Source organism: Oryzias latipes, chromosome 7 (assembly GCF_002234675.1).
Source record: "Oryzias latipes chromosome 7, ASM223467v1".
Lineage (NCBI taxonomy): Eukaryota > Metazoa > Chordata > Actinopteri > Beloniformes > Adrianichthyidae > Oryzias > Oryzias latipes.
This window is the reverse complement of record NC_019865.2, coordinates 21404654-21416373: the sequence shown is the minus strand read 5'-3', so window position 1 is coordinate 21416373 and position 11720 is coordinate 21404654. Positions and strand designations below refer to the sequence as shown.

General features: G+C 42.2%; 2 protein-coding genes across 2 annotated transcripts; both read right to left on the bottom strand.

The window, feature by feature from the left end:
• Positions 1–988: 988 nt before the first annotated feature.
• On the bottom strand, positions 989–7947 carry LOC101172657 (sodium-dependent lysophosphatidylcholine symporter 1-B). The gene is made up of 14 exons (XM_004070952.4): positions 7350–7947; positions 6595–6714; positions 6385–6509; positions 6167–6299; positions 5561–5639; positions 5323–5480; positions 4642–4732; positions 3990–4111; positions 3787–3870; positions 3626–3709; positions 3432–3544; positions 3102–3245; positions 2851–3018; positions 989–1555 (listed from the first exon to the last, which is right to left on the bottom strand). Exons 1-14 carry the CDS (start codon positions 7443–7445, stop codon positions 1201–1203), a joined length of 1872 nt encoding a protein of 623 aa, XP_004071000.1. The 5' UTR covers positions 7446–7947; the 3' UTR covers positions 989–1200.
• Positions 7948–8235: 288 nt separating this feature from the next.
• On the bottom strand, positions 8236–11327 carry LOC101168368 (protein FAM110A). The gene is made up of 2 exons (XM_004070852.4): positions 11127–11327; positions 8236–9883 (listed from the first exon to the last, which is right to left on the bottom strand). Exon 2 carries the CDS (start codon positions 9765–9767, stop codon positions 8589–8591), a length of 1179 nt encoding a protein of 392 aa, XP_004070900.1. The 5' UTR covers positions 9768–9883; positions 11127–11327; the 3' UTR covers positions 8236–8588.
• Positions 11328–11720: the final 393 nt, after the last annotated feature.

The window sequence follows — 11720 nt, the reverse complement described above, 5'->3', positions numbered from 1 at the left end:
TCATCTGTCTGGTATGCTCCTTCTGCATGTTGTGAATTTAGAAGTGTTGGCCATATTTAACCCTTGTGCTATCTTAGATGACCCCCACCCTTACACTGACGTGTTCTCCCTACCATGATGAAGGTGGTTAAGGTGGAAAGATTTCATGTAATCCATGGACACCAGTGAAGATCACAAATCATTGAAGAAAAAAGGTTCAGCGCACTGTCTAGTGGGTCTAGATGACCCAACTCCCAATGTTAAAGTGCCCAGGATAGCACAAGGGATAAAGAATATCATCAAGGAGATTTTCAGATAGTGTCGAAAAGTCTATTTGCTCAAACAAAAATGCTGAATTCTGCACCCTGTTCAGTTCTTTGTGCACTCATTCAGTTATTTTGGGATAATGGGACACTTTGTCTACAGCTGTTAAGTGAGACCCATGATAAGAGTGAGTTTTATATCTGTTAATTCCTAGATCCTGTAGCTTGATTAGTAGTGTTGGAGAACCCATCTGTGTTGAGGATCTGAAAATCAAACATCCCTAGGAGGTATTAGAACATTTGCCTTTCGGTCATGTGATTTCTTAATTATTTACTTTTAACTCTCACATTTACGAAGGTTTATTGTGCTGCTGATCTTATTTTGTTGCAAATACACACGATAAAATAATTTTTCAAAAAGAAACACAAATCTGAGAAATTCTTAGTATTTTTCCTGAACATTATGATGTCCCTCATAAAATAATATTTTTGAATGAATAATATTAATAATAATGTTGAAGCATTTTGGAAACCATGTTTACAAGTTTAAACAGTAAGGTTGCATACATTGGGACAAAAAAAAACATTTGTCAATCATTGATTGTGCAAGTTTTCTCACTTAAAAAGATGAATATGGCCAACAAGATTCCTCATAACAAAAAAATATATATAAAAGTTGAGAAAAATATCAGAGATGTTTTACATGTAATAAATAACGTCCCAAGCTGTGTATAAAGAACAAATGCTTTTAAGAATAAGTAAAGAAATGTTTATTTGAAAGAAAATCCCATGTTTCCTGAGAAACCTCCAAATCCATCACAGCATTTATCGATACACTCAAAAGCACACTAAAACCTTCTGCTTCTGCTTGATTTTCATACAATCAGTAAAGTCTTAATACTTAATTTAATGAGCTCACTAGTGTCAGTAACAGTTTTAGTTTGCAGCATACATTGTCTCATACCCATGACACTTTGGATCGCACATGTGACCTGCCAGATAAAGATCTAGAGTCATCCGGCGAAAGGTTTCTTCCTCGTTGAATTTCACCTGAAGTTTTGCATTCATGCCACTGAGGATATATTTTGGACTCAACATTTGGCACAGACCTGCTGCTTCCTCCAGCTAGGCTGTTTAATGCAGTCGAGGAAGAAGATGGTTTCTGTCTGTGACAGCGTGCTGAGGAAGCAGACTGGCAGATGTTGGCACAGACTGGACCAGAATGAGATGTTGATATGAAACTGATTTGAGATTGATGGAAGGTTGTTGGCAGCTCCGTGTCTTCCCCTGCATCTGATGATGACACTTCTGGGCTAGAATATGGAGTAGAGAAAATATATATATATATATTTCTATACTTTAAACACACAAACGTGGCTGTAATAAATCAAACAGAATTAAAGCACCATCAGCATCTATGAGCTCTGGGGTTCATTCATTTATGGTCTGAGCTAATCCCAAACATGCAGACTTCATCACCCTAGAGAATAAACTGCAAAGACTTTGGACTTCTTTCATGTATATCCAAAGACTCTTCCATTTAAGGGGTAATACATACAGTCTAAGAGGATCAAATATGTTTATGAAACCAGCAAAGGCTAAACTTTACTGCATCTCCACAAGAGGGGTTCAGATATGGAAAAGCTGCAGGGAGGATTTAAAAATGATCAACACATACAAAAATTCGTAGCAAGTATAAAATATGATATAATAAATAGATACAAGAGAGTCAACATGTTTTTTCTTTTCTTTTGACCCTAATTGGTTGTTTTCAGTGCATTTGTTAATATCATGCAATTTGTATAAATGTAAGTTTGGACTGAACTGAAAAAAGGAGGTTGGACTTCATCCATAACAGACTTTGCATGTAGTCATTTTTTATCTTTATACTCCTGTTTATGATGTTCATTTTTTATTTTATCAGTTTCAAATAAATTAATATAAATAGAAAAAATATTTACACCAAATATAAATATTTCTTCATATTCCTAAAATCCCTCTTTATTGACGGTAGTTTTGTTAATTAAGAGATTTATTTTTTGTACATGAGTTCAAAATGTGATCAGCGGCATTTCCTTTTTTATCTATACGATGCACAAGTTACGAGCTCAGGGACAGGTACAGTGAGGAAAAAACATGTTAGCCACCAAGTCTGCTTGTTTGCCCTCTTGAAAAACTGAGCTTAGTCTGTTATGTTCATTATTGAAGCCTTTCAACTGTGACAGACAGAATTTAAAATAAGATCACATTGTCTGATTTTTAGAGAATTTTTTCCAAAAGTATGCATAATATTAGTATTAGTAATATTAATTAATAGTAATATTAGTAATATTAGTTTTCAGCTCCAAGAACTGTGTCCCTGACCTGTTTATTTACAAAGCTCTTTTATCCTCCATTGCTTACATGTTTTCATATTTCACACCATTTCACAAATAAATTCCTAAAAAACCATAGATATCCTAGATTCTTTCCATTTTTCCATTCTAACTTCTCACTTTAAGATCTACATATTGTACTTTAAATAAGGGATTTTAGTAAGCCCTGCTATTTCACAGCTGATGTTTTAGGACAGAGTGGAACAAATCAAATCTTCTAGAAAGTCTCTTACTGGAGCTCCTCCTCAGTCTGTGAGCGCTGCTTCTCGCTGATTGGATAAGTGTGAAATATCACCATCGCTATCAGCAAAAGTGCAATGGGAACTGGTGAGAACAGTACAATTAGAGCTGTCAGCACACCGTCTCCATGGTTACACGCCTCTGCTTTGTAGCCTGCAATCCTGCAAAGCAGAACGCTGCATATGAAAAACAGAGCAAACATGGAGCAAGCCAGTGAGTTGTGTGGGTTTGAGGTCATTCTCACTGCAGAGTCATGGTGGAGAGTCCAGCAGACAGCCCTCCTGACAGCTTACTGCAGAAGGCATAACCAGAAAAAAACACAGGCTCCAAGTCTTTACAAGTGGGGTGTTTAGAGGCAAAGTCGTCCACCACATCTGGGAGCATAGACCTGTAAGATCACGCAGAATCACAGTTTCACTGCTAATCCAACAAGCCCTTCCAAAACGTGCAACACTTGTCCTGGTCCTGGGTCAGATGGATCATGTAAATAATATATGTGCTCCATATTTTCTTTCCATATGGATTAGATCTGACAGTGGCCTTGGAGGGAGACACAAACTGAGCACCGACTTACCAGGGAAGCAAAAACATGGTTGCCACACTGAATCCCATCAGAGCACACATATTTATAAAAACTGGCAGGTTACTGGGGATGACGGCAACTATGATCACAGCAGGGATGAAGAGCTGAGGGAGACACAAAGAGGCCTTGAGTCAGACTCAAGATGTGGAGAGCTTATGTGGAAAGACGTTGAATTGAATTCTCACTGATAGTCCAATGAAGAGTGTGGCTTTTTTCCCAATTTTTAGAAGAACCACTTGCCAGAAGGGAACTGCTATTGAAGCAGAAAGCTGTGGAAGTATTGACACATTTATTGAAATAAATGCAAACTACTTTTTGTTTCCACAAACATTTACCTGCAACTTACCAGCAGGACCAGCAGGAGGAGCTGGAAGTGGGCTCCCAGCCCAGCAGCATGGCTGCAGAACAGGGCAAAGTTACCCAAAGACATCTGACACCAAACAGGCAGGGGAGAGAAAAAGTTACAAGACTTTTTGAAATATGGAAAGATCACAAAGTAAGGACGTATGAAAGCTGAAGATGATTACATAGTGACTTTTGGTGGTGTACCTGAAAGGCTGAAACACTAAAGACAAAGCCGAGAACAAGTCGCTGGTATGGGACATGGCGTGTAAGCATCTTTACCGAGCTAAGATAGGAAGGTCGGATTTTGTCCTCAGAGCAGACAGGGTCTGGGAATCAAAGGAGAAAAGCATCAGAGACATGTGCAGGAGGGTTGAGGAAGAAAATCTCACACCTCCGATCTGGTGTAATGCTGATAATTAGGCTCAAAATAATTAGATATTGCAAACATGGCTGCAAGAATAAAATAGTGAGGTTTATTTTTTATCTTAACTTTATATTGGATTTAATTTTTCTCGAACCATAATCTTTCATAGAAGAACTGTTGGAATAGCTGCAGGGATCACAAAGCAACAGCAGATCTTCCCCCTTTGCTTCCAACTTGTGGTTGTTTTCAGACAGCAGAAATCGGCCATTTTTGCTCTCGCTGCATCATGAGGACACCTCAAGACTTGAACTAAGTTCTTGATATTTCCTGAGCAATAAAAGTGTTGTTCTTGTTCACACAGTCACGTGTGCAAAAAAAAAGTTGGCCTCTTTGTGGGGGCGTGAACAAACCAGCCTTTGGTAATACAATAACTCAGTCAGGTAAACATCGAATCTCATATTGTTTGAAGGTTTTTGTTTGGGACTGACTCACCACACTGCTCCCTAACGCCGAAGAAGAGAACAAGGCTGCAGAGAAGGAAGATGGCCCCCATGACAAGAGCTGAGGTCAGAAAAGCCTTTTGCTGCAGGTCACATGCACACGAAAACAGATAAATATAGCACAAAATTCTGCAGCAGACAAAGATGCAAACTGTTGGTTATATAAAATAAAAACATGTATGCAACTGGAGAGGTTGACTTGAGGCAGGATGAAGTTTGCACGAACAGGGTGGGGGTGGGGGGTAACTTCTGTAGACAGAGGCAGGATCGCCGTTTCCTTAAGCTTGGCTAAGCAAATTCTGTCTTTCAATTTTAAAGACACAGAGGAAGATTTTGTAAAATGCCAATTCCAATTCATTGCTTCCATGTGTGCTTGGGGGAAAACACTGAACTCTTAGCCTGCTCTTCATAAACAAACTTGATGTTGCCTTTTTTAATAAATAAAAGAGGAAGAAAATGCAGTTCCAGTATCATTCATTTCAGGAATTTTGTTGTGCGATCACACAAACCTGTCTGTTTGCACATACACACACACACGGACAACAACCCAACTGTTCTTTTGTGAAAAAGCTAATAACAGGGTAACAGGAGATCTCTGAGATTATCCCACTGAGGGGCCCGGCTGCGTCACAGATTGTGGTTGTTTCCTCACTTCTCACGTGAGCTCAAATACCGTTTCCTGAAGTGAGGCGCTCTGTGGCACAGATGTGCTTTCGGGTGGTTTGTGGTCCAGGAGCTGGCAGGCCTCTTGCCTCTCTTTGTTGTACACGGCCACAACTTGTCCTTGAATCACTGAAGCCAGCAGCATCGCCATCATCTCCACGCTCATTCCTCACAGAAAGAGGACAGAGGCAAAAAGGAGTTGGTATTTAGTTACAACTGAGCCAGTAAAGGAGTCTGGTTACTCTTACTGTAGGCAGTGGCAGAGTCTCTGTCCTTCTTAAGGGCACCCAGAAACATGCTCAGGGAGAGGTAAGGAACGTTGTAGCACTGTTCATGGATGACAGACATACCACAGACTGTACAGGAGATATGTGAAAGGAAAAACCTCCAGGCGTGCTCACACATGCCTCCTATCCAAACTCATTTTAGTTTCTATTTTAGACTTTTCCTGTGTTCTGTGTAATTCAGCGTAGCAGTTTAAAACCTAAATCTTGACACAGGGGGTTTAAGCCTCAAATTCAGCCTAAAGTTCATCACCTTGATCTGAAAAAATGAATTTTGAAAGCTTGTTGAAAAAGGTTTAAAAAGGATGAAAAAATAGTTTGTTTCTTTAATTCCATCTATCCATTCTCTAAACCTGCTGAATTTCATGTGGAGTCACAGGGTTGCTGGAGCCTATCCCAGCTACCTGGCAAAAACAGGGTACACCCTGAACAGGTCGCTAGTCTGTCCCAGGGCCACTCACTGAAGCATTTACTTTACTTAATTGCTCTCCTGTTTATAATGAAGAAAATACTAAGAAAATTAGATGTGTGAGGAAAAAACAAAGAAAATGTCCTCTCCACTGCTCTCACACTCATGGACATCTCAAAAAGACAGGTGGCGATGAGGAACCACAGCACGCCGCCAGCCTCAGACATGGAGCCCGCTGGCACAGACCACAGGAGCACGTACGACAGGACTCCAAATGGCGTGGAAATGAGCAGCCTGTGAGACAAGCAGCAACGGCTCTGCTAATCACGGAGCAGCAATGTTGGCAAAACTTAGGCTCTGACGAACAGAAATGACCCACCACGGCGTGAGTTTGCCAACGGGCGTCCATTTACTGCGGCTCACCAGGTATCCCACCAGGGGGTCAGTCACAGCGTCCCACGCGTGACTCACAAACAAGATCAGGGAAACATAGGAAGCCTTCATCTGTGGACGGTTTCAGTGCTGGAGTCAGGAAAAATGCTTGTCTTTAAACCCCCCGCAAAAAAAAAAGAACGACGTGCACTTTCACCTGCACGACATCTAGAAGAAAGATCTGCAGGGAAATATTCAAGGCTGCTGTTGTCATCTGATAGGGGACCCCACCCATGGCGTAAAACACCTTCCTGAGCAAAGGAAACCCCCTCTGCTTCTGTCAGGATCAGAGACAGCACAAGAAGACATCTTTGATCAGACGACTTAGGTGTGTTTTTCACCTGATAATAGAGCCACTACTGGTCAGGCTTTCACTTTCACCACTAACTGAATATATTTATATACGTATATATGAGACTTTGCATGTTTGAAAGTGATAATGGGAGGAGTAGAAGCTTTGGCGCTTTTGAAATCTTCTATCTGACCTGTTGGTCAAAGAGAGCAACTAATTTGATAACCAAAGCATAAAACAGCACAGTGTTTCATGCCACCCACTGAAGTAAATGCTTCAGTGTGTGGCCCTGGGCATTTTTCCCAAAAGAAAAGGTCAAAAACATGTACCAAATGCAAGGCCAGTGAAGTTTACTATTGATGTAAAAGACAAGAAACAATGGATTTAATTAATAAACTGTTTTATTTTGACTGAATCAACTGTGTATTTGTCTAGAAGTCTGTTTCTACTGAGTCAAAAGCAGAAAATTGTATTACCATAATAAATATTACTAAAGGTGAATTACTAAACAATGCTGCATATGAAGCTACAAAACAATATTTGGATTATTTTTAATCAATAAAACAGGTTTAAAAATAATTTAAAATTGCTCACAGAATCCAGATGGGATTTTTTCTTACCCTCTGCTGATCTTCAATGAATGGCTCCTCAGTCTGCTTGGACCAACAACTTCTCAGCTTTTGCAGCTGATGTGTAAATCTGTGGAAACAGCTCATTCTTTGGTCCCAGGGAAAAGGACGATGTGTTCAAACGGATGCACGGACCAAACAACAGTGGCCCCTCTGCAGATGCAGTACTGTTCTTAAATCCCATGAAAGTGTAATCTGGTTGAGCAAATCCTTTGTGTTAGAAACTGAAGACCTCTGATGCAATCCATCCTCAATTACACCTTTTACAAGTGACGTCTGCTGCTTCAGCTTCACATTCTGCCTCAGAAACACATTTAGAAAGATTTTGAGCGAAATGTGCAAGATGTCTGCATCATAAGGAAAAAAATTTTGTTTTTTCTTTGCCAACAAAAAAACGTAAAACCGGCTGTGATTTCTTGTAGAGTGTTCATAAGATGCATGTTAAGGTCACTAATCTGCCTTCATATGTGGTTGGTTGATGGGTTTTCAGAACTCAAATTCCCCGGTAAAAAGCAAAGATTGTATAAAAACAAAACGTAGGTAGTCAGAGATCCGTTTCTGCAGAAATGGACCAAAGTTCAGAAAGCTAGAGACACGTTAGCTATTAACCCTTTGCAAGCCATAAAGAACAATAAAAGCATGTAGCGTGTGTTTCTGTTTTATGGAACATAAAAGGATTCATGCCCAAAATGTACATTTTTACAACTTTTTATGTAAGGTTTATTCAAAACCATTTCTTCCAATATATGGATTACAAATCTGTCTTTTGGCTGATTGTTTTGTAATCAGTGAATTAGAAAAAAGGAACTCTCTTCGTAACTACGTGCCTGTGCTTCCCTGGGTGTGACTCCCACAAAGACAACCAAACAACACCGTGTCCTGCATCATTTTATCTTTAATGCCATACCGGTACAGCAAAATGTGAACAACGGATCATCAGAGACACTTCATCATGACAAAAGGTGTGGGTACAACATCCACAAACTTATACAAAAAAATACATAACACAAAAAAAGAGACAAACATGAATTTGGTCACTGTTGAGGCTTCCAAAGGCACAAAGTCCTAAACAAACTATGGAACCCACTCTGAGCGGAGAATATAGTAAAGACAACTTTACCGAGTGCTCCAACTAAACCATTGGAACCCATAACACTTGGTTTATTCCAAGTGAATGAAGAATAAAAACTTGAACTTTATTCTATTAAATAAGGAACATTTGTTATCCGGCTATAAATTGGTGCTCTTAGTCGTGTTGTCTTTGGCCTGGCGCAGTCCGTACAGCCATTTGATCACTCGTGCGTTTCTCTCAATCACAGACACGCCATAAGGAACACGCTCTGCAGCTTTTCCCTCATCGTCCTCTTCCTGCTCTTCCTCTTCTCCTCGTCTGGAGCCGGAACATTCGGACCCTGGAGCGCTCACGCTCCGAAAACGAGCCAGGGACACGATGTCAGCGTTGGAGCCGGTCAGCTCCTGCAGGTCCTCGGCGTCCACGCCACACAGGTTGAAGAAGCGCTCCAGCTCGGTCCCGGCTCGGGAGTACCGGTCGCTCATGTCCGACTTGGAGCGGGTCAAAGAGGGCCGCTTCCTGGAGCTGGTGGAGGACAAACGGGTGACGGCTGGAGAGGGAGGTGGGAAAGCCGGGGGCTCTATGGAAGAGGGGGGAGAGTTATCCGGTTTTGGCACAGCAACTGGTTTCAGAGGAGAAGAATCTAAGGGTTTGGTGGGGAAGAGGCGCAGGCGAGCGGCAGCCGGGCGAAGGAGAACCTGGGCGTGTAAGGGCATGGGCTTTAGCGGCTGCCGCATGAACTGGAGTGGTCTGCAGGGCGAGGTCTGTGGACTGGCTTCAGGCACCACATCCACTCTGCGTATGGCCCCTGCAGCTGGAGACCCAGCGGCGCCGCCCGCACCGTCCGCTCTGGCAGGTCCATTTACTTTTAGCCTGACCCTAGCTGGACTGGACCTGTCAGGCCGTGGAGGTGGAAGCGGTTTCTCCTTCACCGGCGGTGCAACAGCCGGCGTATTCCGGGGGGCCTCAGCAGTCGCAGTGACATCACTGATGAGGTTACTGAGATGCTCCAAGTCCAGCTGCATGCCCTCCACCTTTGTCGGAGCTGCTTTAACGGAGGCGATTCTGGTGGTCCGTACAGCAGGGGCGGGTATCAGCTGAGGCTTAGGCAGTTCTGTGGGTCGGATGGGCTGCTGTTTGGATAGGGCCACCTGACTCTTGACGTACTTCGCCTTGTCCGCCTCCAGTCTCTCCACAGCACTCTGCTTCTGTGCCGTTGGGCTCTGTCGGTAGAACTGCGGGCCCACTTTCCCCTTAGCCCGCAAACGGGGTGGTGGAACTCCAACAGCAGCTTTGGTTGGTTGTCGAGCGGTGTGTTGAAGCATCTCTACAGGCATTGTTCATCAGCTCCAATCCACTTCCTCTTCTGTGCTTCTGTATGCCTAATGTGTGATCATCTTCTGGTAGAGTTTTGAAGAGATGCTGATTATCAAACCCTGAACATTTAGACTTCCTGGGGGAAAAAACACACAGATTAGCAGAGCAGAAAGGGGGAAGTACTTAGGTAAACAATCATTAAAAGCGTTTATCTTTGTTCAGCCATAGCAGAGAAAACTTCAGACCCTGAAGGCTCAGGCACCGCTCTGACAGCTGCAGGCGACGCACATTCACAGCCACGCATCTCTAAAATATCCACAACGCCCACTAACCTGCTTTTACAGCCCCATTTTGACCATCTTTTGAAAAGCGTTTCCAGTGGTCTTTAAATTATGATTATCCAGTTTTAAGCCAAAATAAAAAGAACCAGTGTCGTTTTCTACGGCATAATTTAGGCTTTTTTCTTATATATGTCCAGGATGTCCCCTGCCTTTGCCCACGAGTGGTCAGGATAGGCTCCAGCAGCCCCGTGACCCCGCGAAGGGACAAAATGGGTTTGAAAGATAAATGAACGAATGAGTGAAAGTTAAAAACATCAAAAATACGACTTTCATTGGAGTGGGTCTTTAACAACCTTTTCCTCTCCACACTCACAGGTCTAACGAACAACGTTTTTGCAAATGGAAAAAAAACAACAACTTTCGGTTTGTGGTTGGAGTGCCTGACAGCTGTCTGGTCAAACACGCCGACAGCTGCTGCTGCCTGAAATAAGACTCTTCTTTAAATAAAGCAGCCAGTCGTTGGGGTTTGGGTTTTCCCTCTGTGGAGGTTATCAAAAGAAAAAAAAAGAAAAAAACAATCTTATCAAAGTCATAAAGCTCGGTCTGGTGGCAGCCAAGGACATTTGCTGTACTTCTGAGCCCGATGAAGATCCAGAGAGTGTGTATAAAGAGCAGTCTGCATCTGACAGTTAAATTCTCCACATTTTTGCCATTCCAATCCGAGCCGGGCCGGGCCGGGCCAAAGTGCTGCAGAGAGAGACATGAACCGTTTCCAGCCCCCTAAGTGTGCAGGCCTCCACCAACAATCCATTACTTAAAAATAGAAACACAAACGTAAGAGGAAAGTTAAGAGGAAACAAACAAAACTCCCAAATAATTAGATTTATGGTGTAATTAAGTATAAAGTAAAGAGCTGAAAGTATATTGAGCTAAGAGGAAGTGGCCAACATGGAGTCAGACATACAGGGAAGAATAAACACACACAGGCACATCCACACACAGTACACACACTGACATGCAGGTGAACAACCTGCCCCGGCGCCTCTCAGCTCTACCAGACCTTCACGTTTTCTGGACTTTTCTTCTGGATAAACTCACCTGGAGTCTTTCCGCGGAGCTCCGCGTCGGAGGTTCTGGTTGAAGTTCGGTATTCGCGCGAAGTTCTGCCTCCATAAACGTGTTTCCAATCCTCTCACGGGTCAACGACGAACCTGTTTGACAACTCATGTGCCGCAGCCGCTGGCCCCGCCCCCTCCCGTTGATTGGCTCCACGTTGCAGACAGGAAAACGAACCCGCAGGTCACCTGACCCCCACTGTGATGACGTCAAGAAATCGATAGGTTCTTTCTTTTCCAGTGAGGGAAGTCATTTCCTATAAATGTGCATTTTATTTTAAGCTCTGGACCCAAGTGGAACGATTTATAAATAGTGGTAAAGCCAGTCTTAGTTTTCATAATAAAAACGCAATTTATCACTTTTCAAAGCAAAATATATATTTACATGAAATCAGAGTAGGAAAAAATTCGAATCCATTACTTATTTATCAATTTATTAACACTTAAAAATATTCATCCTCCCAATTAGTAATAATCTTAATAATCGATTTTACTAATTTCTGTTTAATATTTCTTAATGAATAATTTCTTATTCACATGTCCTTTGCTGTAATTATTTTGTGTAACAAAATAGTGG